The sequence below is a fragment of the Podarcis bocagei genome, assembly GCF_964188305.1.
Source record: "Podarcis bocagei genome assembly, chromosome: 2".
NCBI classification, from domain to species: Eukaryota; Metazoa; Chordata; class Lepidosauria; order Squamata; family Lacertidae; genus Podarcis; species Podarcis bocagei.
In genome coordinates, this window is record NC_138126.1 from 26,132,409 (window position 1) to 26,147,527 (window position 15,119).

A 15,119-nucleotide genomic window follows, 5' to 3' on the forward strand; every position below is an offset into this window, starting at 1 on the left:
CCCCTGAAAGGGACTCCAGTCCTAGCGGCTTACAGATAAAACAGGACCAGCTAAAAACATAGGGATGAAAAAAACAACAAAAAACTACAACAATTAAGCATTGATAGATTCAAAACTATAAATATAGTTCCCAAAAATGTTGTATGTTACATCACAAAAGACTCCTGAGTAAGCTTGGCCCCCATGCAACAAGGGGCGAAGTACTCTTGTAGGTTAGGAAGTAGTTAAGTAGCAAAAACCAGAAAGCAGGAATAAATGTAGAAATGTAGGAGGTGGAGTTTCCCCAAGAAACTGTATTGGGACCTGTGCTTTTAACTTTTTGATATATCATTAGAGTGAGGGGTGAGCAGTGAGGTAGCCAAGTTTGCTGATGACACTCAGTTGTCCAGGTCCATTATAACAAAGAGAGATTGCGAAGAGCTCCAAAGAACCTTTTCAAATAGGCAGTAAAGCAGCTAATGCAATTCATCGTGCCCACCTGTGCGTACAGACAACATGGCTAGTAACTGCCATTTTAGACTACGTTATCGTGCAAAGGCATGCAGAATTGCAAACCGCTATGTACAAAAAATGCTATAACCCATGTGTGTTTTCAAAGGCTACATATGTATATACAGCCTAGGGCTACAATCCTACCTAAGGGGTTATGGGGTTGCTGTTTTTATTTTGATTATATATTTTGATTTTGTTCTGTGAACCGCCCTGAGACCTCCGGGCATAGGGCAGAATATATAATAATAATAATAATAATAATAATAATAATAATAATAATAATAATAATAATAATAATAATAATAATAATAATACCCATTTGCCAGGGAGTAAACTACATTGAATTCAATAGGACGTCTGAGGACTTCTAAGTAGACATGGCTATGACAATGTGTTGTAAGAAACTAATTATGGCGCAAGCCTCGGTGGACCTGATGAAAAGCTTATAACATTAAAAAAATAAATCTGTCTTTTAAAGTTCCCAAAGACTCGACAACACCAAGGGTGGCAGAATCCCACTCCTACGATGCCCATCCCGGCTTTGGCTCCACCCGGAAGTCAGTCTATACTATAGTTCTATGTTTATTTTCCATCATGACATCATATCCTGGCAAACCGGGCGGACTTCCCCCCTCCCCCGCCCTCCAGGAATTCCGGAGTCGCCGGCGCCTGCGGTCGCCATGGAGACGCTCGAGAGCCGCTTGTCTGTCTCCGAGACTCTGGAGGTCTTGAACGCTACTCTCCGAGGAAAGGCCGGGGTCGGTGCTCGCGGCCCGGTCTGGTTCAAGGAGAGTAGCGCCCGGAACTTACGTAGCAGGGATTTCCTGGCTCCGCAGGCTGCCCTGATGGCGATGTTCGCGGACGGACAGGTAAGGGGGCGTGTCCTCCGCGAAAGGGGGCGGGGCCTCCTTGCCTGTATTCATTTATTGGTATGCAAATAGTTAGTTCCCCTGTGAGGTACCACCTCCAGCTGTCAGGTGGTGCTTTGTGATTTACTATAATTATTATTCCTGTATTACAGGGGGTTGGACTAGATGACCCCAGGGGACTCGTACAACTCTTACAATTCTATGGTTCTAGTAGTAGTAGTAGTAATAATAATAATAATTTATTATTTATACCCCGCCCATCTGGCTGGGCCTCCCCAGCCACTCTGGGCGGCTTACATAAAAACCAAAAATACAATAAAATAGTAGTAGTAGTAGTAGTAGTAGTAGTAGTAGTAGTAGTAGTAGTAGTAATTATTTTTTATTATTATTATTATTATTATTATTATTATTATTATTATTATTATTATTATTATTATTATTATTATTTACTTATACCCTGCCCATCTGGCCGAGCCTCCCCAGCCACTCTGGGCTGCTTCTAACAGAATATTAAAAACACAATAAAACATCAGACATTAAAAACTTCCCTAAACAGGGCTGGCTTCAGAAGTCTTCTAAAAGTCAGATAGTTGTTTATTTCCTTGTCATCTGATGGGAGGGTGTTTCACAGGGCAAGTGTCACCACCGTGAAGGCCCTCTGCCTGGTTCCCTGTAACCTCACTTCTCACAGTGAGGGAACCGCCAGAAGGCCCTCGGAGCTGGACCTCAGTGTCTGAGTTGAACGATGGAGGTGGAGATGCTCCTTCATTTATACTGGGCCGAGGCTGTTTAGGGCTTTAAAGGTCAGCACCAACTTATTACTCCATATTTTATTTATACTCCTCTTTCCAGCTATCTTAGACATTACTTGACTGGAGAAATCACCTACTAATTCTTTCCCTGCAGCAGATTATTTTGGTGATCTAGAGACCAGTTTTTAATACGTCACCCACAGCATTTTAGCTTAGAAAGCCCAGCCGTGATCTATTTGTGCTTGAAACTTGGGTTGTCTTAAAAAAACAAAACAAAACTACATGGTGAACTGCTTTGTTTCTGCTCCTGAACAGCCCAAACCAGGAGGAAGCCGACACTCCTTGACTCTTCTGCCTTTTCTTGTATCACAACAGGTTCCCGATGGCGTTGCTGAGAGTGTGTCTTCACTTAAACGCCCAGGGTTGCCACCCATCCGGAGTTGCCAAAAGAGCCCAGCTGGACTGACTGTGCAGTTAGAGAGGCCTGCTGTCTTTGAGCAGATCCTGAAAGCCATTCCTGTGTATACGGAGCCCCCTCAGGCTGCCCATGGGCACAGCATCCTCCTGAACTGTGTGCCCCTGCACGGCTGCAAGGGCCTGAACTCGCTGAGTCTGAGTCACCTGAGAGCCATCCTGGTCACTGACCACCTCGCAGGCACACTCCGAGCTCAAGGGTTAGTAGATGCAACTCGATGAACCTATTCTAATTGTCAATCCCGGATCCAGGAATATGTGTGGCATTCTTATGTGTTTATTACAACTTTACACACAATGAGAAGTAGATGCAACAATGTTCAGTGGGGCTGATTTCTAAGTAGGCATGCAGATGATTGCAGCATTTGTCCTCCCCACAGTTCAAAGCTGCTTATATAGCTGTGAATGTGCTGTGTTTTGGAGAGAACAGTACAGTGGTACCTCGGGTTAAGTACTTAATTCGTTCTGGAGGTCCGTTCTTAGCCTGAAACTGTTCTTAACCTGAAGCACCACTTTAGCTAATGGGGCCTCCTGCTGCTCCCACGCCGCCGGAGCACGATTTCTGTTCTCATCCTGAAGCAAAGTTCTTAACTCGAGGTACTACTTCCGGGTTAGCGGAGTCTGTAACCTGAAGCGTTTGTAACCCGAGGTACCACTGTATTGTCCTTTCTAGGACTTTGGCAACATTCTGAGAATCTTACCTGCTTTTTAAGAGAGCTCTTGGTTCTAGCCTTCATTTCTGTGGAGGAGAAGTTCGGATTTGGAAAGCAGTGCTCTACCGTCAAGCCTTTAAATACAGCACTCAGGTCATACTGGACCTTTAGCTGTTCTTTGAGTAGAATATGGAGAGTTTGTCTTCTGCTCACTTTGGCGGCTGTATGGCCAATGTTGTGTGTGGTTCTTTGCCTTTCAGGGTGGATGTACACCTGGTCCCATCTTCGGTTGATGAGGAAATCCATAGATTCCTGCATCGGCTACGAGTTGAGTGGCCTTCAGGTTTGGAAGCCTCTCAAAGCCCTGAGGATATCCAAGCCATGAAGGAAAACCTTCGCCAATGTTCTCATGCCACTTTTGACCAGACGGAGCAGAATGCAGTGGTCTGCAAAGTGCACTTGAAAGGGTTCCTTGAGGAGGAGCAGGAAGACTTGGAGGGCTATGACCCTAATGTGGACGTCTTTCTTGGTAGGCGCTTTATTTTATCATTTTTAAACAGATGCTTGCCTTATCCCTAAGACAGGGATCTTTTTGTATCTACCTTCACTACAATGTAGGTTGAGGATTGAGAAGATGACTTGCCAAGCTAATATGGGAGCCTCTGTGGTGTAACGCTTAGACTTAGAGTGTTGGACTAGGGGACCTGGGAGAAAAAGGTTTTAATTTTTACTGAGTGACCTTGGACCTGTCACTTTCTCTTAGCCTAACCTATATAAAATATAAACAAAATAATTGGAAACCCAGTCCAATGCTGTTATACCAAGTCTATTGACCTGATGGGTGTTTTTATCAAGGAAATAGCTGTGGCTGGATCATGGTTGAATTAGTTCCACTTGGTTGCACTAAGCCCTAGGAAACAAGAGCTCTAGAGCTGCGGAAGCAGACAGAGCAGAAACTGAACACCGTCCACACAATATTTCCTGAGAGCCAGTGTGGCATTGTAGTTGGAGTGTTGGACGGGGACCTGAACCAGGGTTCAAGTGCTAACTCAGACATGAAGATGACTGGGTAACCTTGGGCCAGTTACTGACCCTCGCCCAACCAACCTCACAAGGTTGTTGTGAGGATATAATGGGGGGGGGCGCATGGGGACAACCATGTATCCCACCTTGAGTTGTCTGTAGGAAAGGTGGGGCTGGGGCATTGTTTGGGGAGGTTTGTTGCTGTTGGGTTTTTTTGTATCTTCATTTTAGATTTTGTTGTGATTGGCATGGAAATTTTTCAGCTTGGTTTTGTATTTTTTAAATTTATCGGATTATGACTACTTTTGTTACGTTGTAGTTATGTACAGTGGTGCCTCGCAAGAAGAAAAGAATCCGTTCTGTGATTCTCTTCGTCTAGCGGTTTTTTCGTCTTGCGAAGCAAGCCCATTGACGGATTAGCGGATTAGCGCTATTAGCAGCTTTTAGCGGCTTTTAGCGTCTTATCAGCTTATCGGATCAGCTGATAAGCGGCTTAGCGGCTTAGAAAAAGGGGGGAGGGGAAAAAACCAGCAGGAACTCGCAAGACATTTTCGTCTTGCGAAGCAAGCCCATAGGAAATTCGTTTTGCGAAGCACCTCCAAAACGGAAAACTCTTTCGTCTAGCGAGTTTTCCGTCTTGCGAGGCATTCATCTTGCGGGGCACCACTGTATCTTTTTATATGTTGTAAGCCACCTTGAGCATGGTTTGAACTGTGGAAAGGCATTGTGCAAATAAAACTATGTATGCATGTATACATGTAGTAATAGTAATAATAATTTATTCCTTTTCAGTGACAGAGGAAAAGCTGCGCCATGCGGCTGAGCTGCAGCGTGTGGCCCTGCAGTGCATGGTGAGTAGACGGCTGAAAACCTTCAGCCAGGGGTGAACTGAGCAACCCTCTTGTGTGGTCTCTGCATCTCATGTGAGCTGCTGCTGTTCTGCAGGTGGCTGCACCAGAAAAACACTGCAGCATTGTGCATGTGGTGAGCAGCGAGGAGGCCTTCCAGCAGCAGAAGGTGGACTTGCTATTGAGGCTGCTAGCCCCACAAGTGCTCACAGTTTCACAGGTGAGGAGTGCACTTTCTTTCTAGGTACAAGCTGTGTGTAAAGCTGTTGCTGCTACGTTGGGTTGCTGCGGGGCCAGATAGGGACCGTGGCTCAGGGGAAGGGGACTTTTACCTTTGACCTCACTCTAGCCCCATTTGGAATTTCCTCCTCCATTTTTTTCTTTTTTAAGAGGGGAGGAAAGCTCCCATTTATGTCAGTTGGGGAGCTTTCTTTCTGTTGCAAAAAGCAGGCACGTGGTGGTTGCAGGCGACTAATGCTTTGTTACCTATTTATTCCCTAGAAACACCTTGTCTGTGGGCCTGTCAAAGTCACTCGCTGTGCCTCTCCCATGGGTGCTCTTCAGTATTTCCAGTAAGTTGCTTTTCTCTGCCAGGACCCTTCCCACACAGGACCCTTCTGCTTTGCTAATAACAGTGGAGCCAGGGCAAGCTGGCGATGAAAGCACGCTCCTGCTTGCACTTACCTTCTGGGTATTCTGCGCTTACCTTTCGGTCGCTCATGGAAATCGCTGCATTACAGCTGCTTAATAAGCAGCTAGTTTGTGATGCTGTCTTAAGCACTCATTCTTGACTTTGAACAAACAGCTTTGTGTCCAGAGACCTGAGTGTGATGGCACTCCCAGCACTGTGATCCAGAAGAATGCAATGAGAAACTTTGCTGGTACTGAGCCTCCTTTCCCCACCAGTCCTAGTATTATTCAGCATTTGGTTTTGCACCCATGGCACTGTAGGTATGACATGTTCTCTTTTCTGAGGGGCTGCAACATCTCCTTGCTTACAGGCTGCGGAACTCCCAGATGTATGAGGCTTCAGTGCTGAAATATGGAGACCTCTCTCAAGGTAAAGGTTTGTCTCTTCATTTGTTGCATGCTGTTCTGTCTCCTTGTTTCTGCTTCTGGGAGGTTTAGGTGTGTCCTACAGCTGGCACGTTGGGGTTGTTCTTCCTATTATTCTGGGTTTCTTGCCCACTTCAGTTGGATGCCCAACTGCTTGAAAAGGCTTTATTATGAGTCTACCAGGCTTTCCTTTCACCCTGTCAGATAGGGGAACCATAAGCATTTCCTCCTGGATGCATCCCAGCCCCCAAGGGGTCTCTTCAACCGAACACTCTAATTCCACTGAACTCCTTTTAAATTTATTTATAAATTACTTATCCAAAAAAATTATAGCCGTGCTTTCCCCTGCCACAAAGGAGTCGGTCAGAGCAGCTTACAAAAATGAAAGCAAACATTAAAACAACGGTTAACCCAATCATTGAAATACAAATTATCAAACTAAGAAACAGCAGCAAAAGACAAGAGCCCTTAAGTGGCAATAGAATCAAAAGCTTCTTTAAAAAAGGAATGCTTTCACTTATCAATGGTTTTGTAACTGCTGGTGTGATTTTCTGGCTTCCTTCCTCTAGATGACACCTGGACGGAAACAGTCGGCATCTTGACATCAGCTGCCATCCGATTTGAGATGCTGAGCACGACCCATCGGAACCAGGTAAGTGGAGGAGTCCCTTTCAGGTGTGCTACGTTCACAGTTAGGAGGCGATTGGGTTGCTCATGGGTGGAAGTGGTATAATTTCAGCTGCGTGGAACGGCTTTCTTTGGGACTACAACTCCCATCATCCCTAGCTAACAGGACCAGTGGTCAGGGATGATGGGAATTGTAGTCCCAAAGCATCTGGAGGGCCGAGTTTGCCTATGCCTGGTTGAAAACATGACTCATGCTTCGTGTTGTAGCAGTTACCACTCCCTCAGTTTACAGTCCCAAGTTACAGCAGCTGGGAATGTCTCACTCCAAAACAAAAACAAAAAACCCATAACCCTTTCTTAACAGAGTAATTAGGTGCACAGGTATGGGGACAGTGGACAGAGGCACTGCAAAACTGGGGAGGGTAGATGAATTTGGGGACGTATGATAATAGCAAACTGGCTTAGAGTGAATCAGAAGAATGCAACAGGCAACTTTGGGCCAAGGGAATGGGTATGTGGTTATCATCACCTTGACAGATGTGGATGTGATGGGCCATGAATAACGGACAGTTGCAAATGAACAGACAAAATTAGCCTTTTGCATGCGGATTTGTCAGAATCCCTCTCTTCCAGGAGGAGGGAGTCTGGGTTAGCCTGGGCAAGGCCACCCTTTCTGGAAAGTGGAGACAGATAGAAGGTGGCCTGTGCTCCCTTCACTTTCACCTTGGTCACAAGTCACCTTGGTAACTTGCAGGGGAGGCCAGGGCCTTCTTGGGAATAGGGCTAGACCTGACATTCTCTGCCTGCTCCCCACCCAGCATTGATTTTTGCATCATCCTCAGGTTCTCCTGGATGTGGAGGAGACCAGCATCTCCACTAAAGGGACCAAGAGTGGAGCCTTTGTGATGTACAACTGTGCTCGGCTGGCCACACTCTTTGAAACATACCAGCGGGCCGTAGAGCAAGGTGAGAGCCCTCCCATCTTCACGCAGGCTGTGCCATGGCGGCCATGATTCTGTGAATTGGTTGACAATTGACCTGGACCTTCCCTTAGAAGCTGGGGTAGTACTTAAATCGCCTGATTTAGGATTCAAGCAAACAACTTGCTTGTGGAGCTGTCGTGCTTCATGCTTGTGGGGTCCCGTTGGTCCTGGGACTAGGAGCAGCCAGCCTGCCATGGTTGTTATCATAATGAATTTTCTGGAGCAGGGAGGGTCCCTTGCATTGGCCAGTGATTTGTAGCAGGTGGCCAGAAACTATGGATCCTTGGCTTGGTTAAAAGCATTCAGAAAGGTACCTGATATTAAAACGTTCACCATGTGTTGAATTGTGACACTTTACACACACACACACACACACACACACACACACACACCCTCCTGACTACAGAGGCAGATTTTGAAACTTGCACGCAGTGTCTCCCAGAGTTAGAACCCAGAAGGGCAAAGCGGTTGAGGGATGGTGTGCCCACACACTTCCTTCAGCTCATTTCTACGCAGCGTAGACCTGCTGGAATTAGTGAACCTAGGTTAGTCAAGTCTATTAATTTCAGTGGGTTTACTCTAGAGCAGAGCTCGCATTGCCTATAACTCTTTATGTCTTGCTCCACGGCCCAAGCTCCTTTTCCCTTTTACGCATCCTGGTTTATTGCCGCTCTCCAAAATGCCACACAGCCCTTTATTTTGCCCTTTAGAACTCCTAAATATTGCAGCTTCCCCACCCACTTTTTAGTTGCTGTTGCGATTAATTACAAAAAAAAAAAAAACCTGATCAAATTTAGGAATGTTGGTTTAATCTGCATGGCTCTCTGTAACTGGCAGGTTTGGAGTTTCGCTGCAGTAAATGTGAATCCCTCGGTATGGCTATCACTGCATCCCCTGAAAGGCTTTTGCCTAAGATGCTCCTATGGTCACAAATTTCTCCCATCCAATTCCAGGTCTGTACCCAGCCTTTCCTCAACCTTCGGAGCTGAACTACGCATCTCTCAGGGAAGAGGTAAACAAAAGAATACAGTCGGCGACCATTTTAGGCACATCCAATTGATGCGTGGTTTTCAGTGCGTGGATCCTTCTGTACCTGTAAGAAGGCAGAACGGGGGCAGGGCGCACTTATACATGCTCCGCTGACAAGCACAGGGGCCAGAAATGGAACCCCTGTGTGAAATGGTCACCACCTGCACAACGATCCAGGCCTGCAGGGCTGCTCCTATAGGATCAGCTGGATTTGTTGGGAACACAAACATCATTTGGCAAGTTGAGCCAAGTTAGGGCAACCGCTAGAAAGCATGGAGGAGGGTCTAAAATATGCAGAGCCGGCCCACCCATGAAGCGGGGTGAAGCAACCGCTTCAGGCAGCGGAAAGGCAAGAAGCAGTTCCCCTACAGATGCTCTGTGCTGCCCCCTGCAGGAGCAACCAAGGTAAGGGAGGCTTTGGCCGCAGCAGAGCAGCTGAGTATTCCATTCCCCATCTTTGCTGCCCCTAGCGAATCTAACCCCCCCAGCCCCCCAGCCTGGTAGGGTGGCAAGGCTTTGCAAGGGCTTTTCCTCGAAGGGAAGCCCTTGCAGAGCCTCACGCCCTCCCAACATTGTGGGTGCAGCAGGAAGGTGTTTTGCCTCGGGTGCCAAGATGTCTCGGGGCGCCCCTGAAAACGTTTACCTTGTCCAAACTTTCTGCTACAAAACAGGCCTCAGGATACCTGCCTTGCACAAATCAGCTCACGGAATCCAGACTGCCATGTGCTTCTATACCACAGTCAGCTGTTTGTGCTTCTTGCATCCGAAATCTCATTGCTTGGTTCCCTTCTTGCCGATTAACAAACTGGGGGATGAGTATAGGCCTAAGGATGATTTGGACTACAACCCCCATCAGCCCCAGAAATCACGGCCAGTGGCCAAGGATGATGGGAGTCGTAGTCCAAAACATATGGTTGGGGAAGGCTGGCCTACTGAGACTCCCACACGTTTCTTCTCTTTCTGCAGGGCGAATGGCTTTTGCTGTTCAACAGTATCCTGCCTTTCCAGGAGATCCTGAGCCAAGTGATGCAGGTGCCCATCTCCAGCGCTGGGCTCAGAGTCACAGCCAGCACGGAGGCGGTGAGCTGAGTTTTCAGATATTGCGAGGTGGGGCTGTTGGGCTGCCTTCCCCCTCCCCTTTATCAGCTTGGCTTCCTCTTGGCCATAGGTGAATCTGGCATCGCTCTGCTTTGTGTTGCAGATTTGCAAGTTCCTGATCCAGCTGAGCATGGACTTCAGTTCCTACTACAACCGGGTGCATATCCTAGGGGTAAGTGCTCTGGGAGGAGAGTCGCTGGGGTATTCATTGAGTTGCAAGTCCACACTGCATCGGCTCAGGCCATTTCCACATAATGAACATCTGGCCCGAAAGGTGCATTCGCTACAAGTCAGGTAAGCTTGTAATAGGCTCCTTTTGAAACATACTGATCTTGAATCCATAAAATCTGGATCCAAGGCTCGGCTTTGTAGAGTTGCGAAGCCTAGGGAGTGGCCAGCTTCAGGTTTGTAGGTCTCTGACTTTGTATGCCAGAAAAGGTCTTGAGCTCTGTCCACCTGCAGACTGCTCCTTGGCAGCTATTTCGCTCCTCCTTTCAGCCAGGAAACTGAAATTAACGGTGGTTTCCTGTTGTGTCTGAACTTGGAACTACAGTTAATGATTTCCAAATAAGCCACAATCTGTAACCCATCTTTGAGCAGCTTCATATCTTTGCTTGCTTAGAAACCATCAATCATGGTTTCCTGGTTCGTACAGAACAGGAAACTATGGTGAACTTTGGCTTCCTTGTTTGTTTAACCATTTTCATAAAGAGTGAGGTGCAGCTTGGGCATAACTTGGCATATTTTATTTATTTCTGAGTCAGGAGGCTGTGTTGGCATCTTCAGTCATCCATGCTAAGGCTGTACTGTACTAGTGGGAAAAAGAAGCCCCGCTCTATTTTATATCCTCTGCATATTTTTTTTGCAAGAATTGTGGTAAAGAGGAAGGTAGTTTTGGAGCAGAAGGCTCCAAAGACTTCTCTTCCCACCACGTGAAGCTCATTTCTGAAGCTTTGCAAACTAGAAGCTTCCATTTAGGATGTACTAATATTTTCAGAAAACATTAACTAAGGTGAAGAGTTAAGGATCGGCTTTCTGAGCCTAAAGCCACAAGTGTAATTTGCCTTCGAGTGAGAATGACAGGCATCAACTTAATAACTCAGGGTCAGCTGATGCCGTCACTGACACCGCTATAATAGCATAGAACGCTGTCAATAACATACCGTATTTTTTGCTCTATAAGACTCACTTTTTCCCTTCTAAGAAGTAAGGGGAAATGTATGTGTGTGTTATAGAGCAAATGCAGGCTGCGCAGCTATCCCAGAAGCCAGAACAGCAAGAGGGATTGCTGCTTTCACTGCGCTGCAATCCCTCTTGCTGTTCTGGCTTCTGAGATTCAGAATACTTTTTTTGTTTTCCTCCTCCAAAAAAATTCAGGTCTACACAGCGCCCTCTGCATGATGAAGGGGATCCTGTCCATGGGCACTAATGGAGAAATGCACCTATTAAGGGAAGGCACAAACCCGCCACTCATCAGGCCCCTGTGACGATCCTATTTTTGCTCCCGACAGGAACCACGTCCCCATTTATTCGGTCAGATGTTTGCCCGGTTGCAGCTGATGAGAGCAGTGAGAGCAGTGTTCTGCAGTGCCCTGGCCACCCTCCACTTGCCTCCTCTGAGCCAGATCTGAGCAAGCCTGCAGGGGTCACTACAGGCAACCTGCCCCAGCCCTCCCATTGGCCAGCTCTGTTGCGAGGAGCGATGGACAGCGCAGTCACATGATCAAGAATGGGGAGAGTGCGTGCGGTACGGTTGCTGTTGGACAATCACCCATCACAGCTCAGCCTGCCCCGGATACATGCAATATTTTGGACTTGAAACAAAGCGACCTGATCGCGATGCTGGAGAGGAGAGAGGGCACAGACTTCGCCTACATTCCGGATGGTGGGGGGGGGGGGGCTGCTGAAATTCTTTGTGGAGCCAAAGTTGCAACATTCCAGTTAGGAACATATAGGCTAAAAACGCCCCCCCCCCCGGGGGGAGCACACAGGTTAAGCACTGTAAGCATTGCTTTTATCCTTCCCATTTTGCTCACAGTGGATCAAAGGCACAACAAAAGCTGGCATATGAGCAATCCAAAAGAAAGCACAGATGATGGATGCAAATGGTGGTTCACTGGTTGTTTTTATTCTGTTCTGAGCTGACTGACACCCCATCTAGGCCATGTCCTACCCACATACAGAAAATCTTTGGCACCTGTATCAGAAAAGAAAGTTTGTAAACAAAGTTGCATAGCCTCAGACAAACACAGATGTCTGCCTGCCGTTTGGGCAGAAGGCAAAGTTGTTGCTTAGAGCAGGGGGCGTTTGTTGTCCATGGCAGTTGCAGAGACTTGCTCTGTGCATACCAGGGTGGGCAGAGGCTCGTGTCTGCAGCATCAGCTTGCGGCTTAGGACAAGGATACGGGAGGGAAAGAGGACTCCGATGTTGCCAGCGTTGACAAACTGTCCAGCGTCTCCTGTCAGCAGCTTCATTGTGGAGCAGAGAGGCAAGCTGATTGAATGGGGGCTGTGCGTATCTTATTTCTGTGGGCCCCACAGAAATAATAATATAACCAGGAGGCCGCTTTCTCCAAGGCTCTAGGCTGAATTTAGCGTACCTTCCCGTGAGAGGCCCATTCCACCCGTTGCACCTGGTGGCCGTCCCTCTTGTTTCGCACCCAGCGCCCCAGAGATAGGCCAGGGCTCGCTACTGCAGCTGCTTCATCAGGAGGCGGATGAGCTGCTGTCGCTGCAGCCAGTACTGGGGGCCCTGATGCGGAGGCAGCTCAAAGAAGGAGAAGGTGAAATTGCGGCTGAAGTTGAGGTTGGTGATGCTGGGCACGGGCGGCAGCTTCACCCCCTGCCACTTGCTCCGGAAGTGCCTGGGCGAGCCTCTGCTCCGGCTTGCCTTCTGCTTCGCCTTGCCTTGGAGCAGCAGGGTCCTCGGCCGCTGCTCCCCTTCGGCAGCCGGCGCCTTCTCTCCCAGGTGGTCTTGGAAGAAGCTGCAGGAGCTGGGAGTTCCTGCTGCCGAGAAAGGGACACTGTGCAAGAAGGACACCACAGGCTTGAAAAGGGCATGGAAGGAGGTCTCGGACTGAGAGGGCCCAGTCCAGGGCGCCATGTCGGGCGTGCCCAAAGGGGCTGCTTTGGCATGGGGGAGGCCTGGCAGCTTCTGGCCTGGTTTCTCTGAGGCAAGAGAAATGGGAGCAGAGCAGGTGTTAGTGAGGAACGAGGCAGGAGACTCAAGTACTTGGCTCAAGTGTTGCACTGGGCTGGGTGCACAGGGGATTCCTGAGGCAGGGCGATGTGGGAAGGGATCTGGCTGATACAAGGATCTGTGCCCCTTTCCTCTGAGGAACACAGGTGCTCCCTGCTCCCTCTGTTCTGGCTTGCATTCCCCGCAAAGCCCTGATAGGATCTCTGCGCCCTCCACAGAGGCCAGGGACCCAATGGAAGCCCCAACATTAAGCAGCCCTAGAACCTGCTGCATTCCCCTCACAGCAGCCCAGCCTCCTTCCAGCTACCAGCAAGAGAGCATTAGCCCAGCGCCAGGCTCTCTGCAATCCTGCCAGTGGCAGGTGGGGCAGTGTCAGACACCAGAGCCTCACCAAAGACCTTGCCTCCTTTGGGAATCTGGGGAAGAGCCATCCTGTTTTGCCTTGGGATTAAGGGAGTCTTGGGAGCAGTTTTATTCTGGTGCTTGTTTGCAGCTCCTACCTGGACGTGGGGGGGAAAGAGATATAGGAGGTTAAGTTTTGTAGCCCAATAAAGCAAACAGCAATCTGTGAGAGACGGGTTGTGACTCTTGGGGTATAACACCTGCACATACTAGAAGAAGAGTTTGGATTTGATATCCCGCTTTATCACTACCCGAAGGAGTCTCCAAGCGGCTCACATTCTCCTTTCCCTTCCTCCCCCACAACAAACACTCTGTGAGGTGAGTGGGGCTGAGAGGCTTCAGAGAAGTGTGACTGGCCCAAGGTCACCCAGCAGCTGCATGTGGAGGAGCGGGGAAGCGAACCCGGTTCACCAAATTACGAGTCTACCGCTCTTAACCACTACACCACACTGGCTCTCTATTCAATATGCAGCTATTGTGAGTCTTGGGCAGGTGTAAACGGGACTATGTGGACCTCAAACTCTCTCTTATTAGTGGGCAACTGTTTTGATGTACAGCAGTGGAGTTTTGTACTGCTGGTCAAAAGTCTTAGGAGAACACCACGAGCAGAAAGCATGCATTGCCCTGCTGCAGGGAGGAATAATCCACAATCCTGATCATTCTATCTATTCCAGCAACTCTGTAATGGGACTTCAGTAAAGCTGGAGCATCTCCTACAGCCCTGCAAGTACATCCCAGCCTCAGCTAACACACCCCTTGTTCAGCCTTGTCGATCTTTTCTTCAGCCCTGAAACCAGTAAACCAGCATGGAGGGAAGTTGCCACCAGGCAGCTTCCTTCTCCAGCACGGGCTCTGTACCAGGGCTAGCCCCAGGACCGTGTGAATTTCAAAGCCCTAAGGGGATCCCTCGTGTATCCTAATTGCCTAATGACAAGTGTAGCCAAAGTTGCTGGAGTGCAGCGCCCGTCACCTCTGACCATTAAGTCTGGCTGCCTGGGAGTTGTAAGGCCAACAACACCTGGAAGGCACTGTCTTACTATAAAGGAGGAGTGAACATTTGGCAAGCGGTGGCCTGGAGCCAGGTATCCACCAGCAAACAGCTGTGCTGTGAAGGCAGGAATATTCATGGATGCTGGTCCTCTTCATCAATGCCACCCTGAATTCTGACCTGCCTGAGTTTAATTCCCCACCACTGCTGCAGAGTTACATATCTATCTATCCCTGGGCAATGCACCGGTATCTCCACCCTGCCCCACCAATAGGGCTTTCCCTACCTTCTCCAGCCAGCCTGTGCACTTCCCTCTGGCAGGATCTTCTCTGGTCCTTGCATGGCCCTGGCACCTCCTGAAGCCGGGGGTCACACTCATCCTCATGGCACAGCCAGGGTGGGTGGTGACACTCGCTGTGGGCAGGGCTGAACCTCGCTGAGCCACCGAAGGGAGCAGGCCTGTTGCTTCCAGGGGTGCCATCTCCTGTGGCTGCTCTGAGCCAGCCCCTCTCTGCCTGGATTTGGGGACAAAGTGCGGCTGGAACGGCATTTTTCAGTGGACCGAACTGTAGCATCCCAGGTTTGTTTGTGGCAATGACAAGGAAGCAAGGTGGTCCACACAGCGC

At 48.7% G+C, this 15,119-nt stretch overlaps 2 protein-coding genes across 3 annotated transcripts; one reads left to right on the plus strand and one right to left on the minus strand.

The window, feature by feature from the left end:
* The first annotated feature begins 1,107 nt into the window (after positions 1 to 1,107).
* On the plus strand, positions 1,108 to 12,010 carry DALRD3 (DALR anticodon binding domain containing 3). Its single transcript, XM_081182616.1, has 13 exons — positions 1,108 to 1,361; positions 2,489 to 2,787; positions 3,501 to 3,769; positions 5,056 to 5,114; positions 5,209 to 5,331; positions 5,613 to 5,683; positions 6,113 to 6,171; positions 6,737 to 6,819; positions 7,637 to 7,760; positions 8,731 to 8,789; positions 9,773 to 9,886; positions 10,008 to 10,076; positions 11,416 to 12,010. Exons 1-13 carry the CDS (start codon positions 1,173 to 1,175, stop codon positions 11,533 to 11,535), a joined length of 1,638 nt encoding a protein of 545 aa, XP_081038742.1. The 5' UTR covers positions 1,108 to 1,172; the 3' UTR covers positions 11,536 to 12,010.
* LOC308581070 (uncharacterized protein) lies at positions 12,011 to 15,043 on the minus strand (the record flags this gene model as incomplete). Of its 2 annotated transcripts, XM_081183526.1 has the most annotated exons (3): positions 12,011 to 13,072; positions 13,495 to 13,603; positions 14,780 to 15,043. In XM_081183526.1, 3 exons carry the CDS (start codon positions 15,041 to 15,043, stop codon positions 12,594 to 12,596), a joined length of 852 nt encoding a protein of 283 aa, XP_081039652.1. In that variant the 3' UTR covers positions 12,011 to 12,593. The 2 variants fall into 2 exon arrangements, with proteins under 2 accessions (XP_081039652.1, XP_081039653.1); XM_081183527.1 differs by having other exon boundaries at positions 12,011 to 13,599; positions 14,780 to 14,919.
* Between the last annotated feature and the right edge of the window lie 76 nt (positions 15,044 to 15,119).

Bases quoted from the DNA above. Each gene is read 5' to 3' on its own strand.
- DALRD3 (XM_081182616.1), top strand. From the start codon at position 1,173: ATGGAGACGCTCGAGAGCCGCTTGTCTGTCTCCGAGACTCTGGAGGTC. The intron at 1,362-2,488 runs GTAAGGGGGCGT...GTATCACAACAG, and splicing joins CGATGTTCGCGGACGGACAG to GTTCCCGATGGCGTTGCTGA. The intron at 5,332-5,612 runs GTGAGGAGTGCA...TTTATTCCCTAG, and splicing joins AAGTGCTCACAGTTTCACAG to AAACACCTTGTCTGTGGGCC.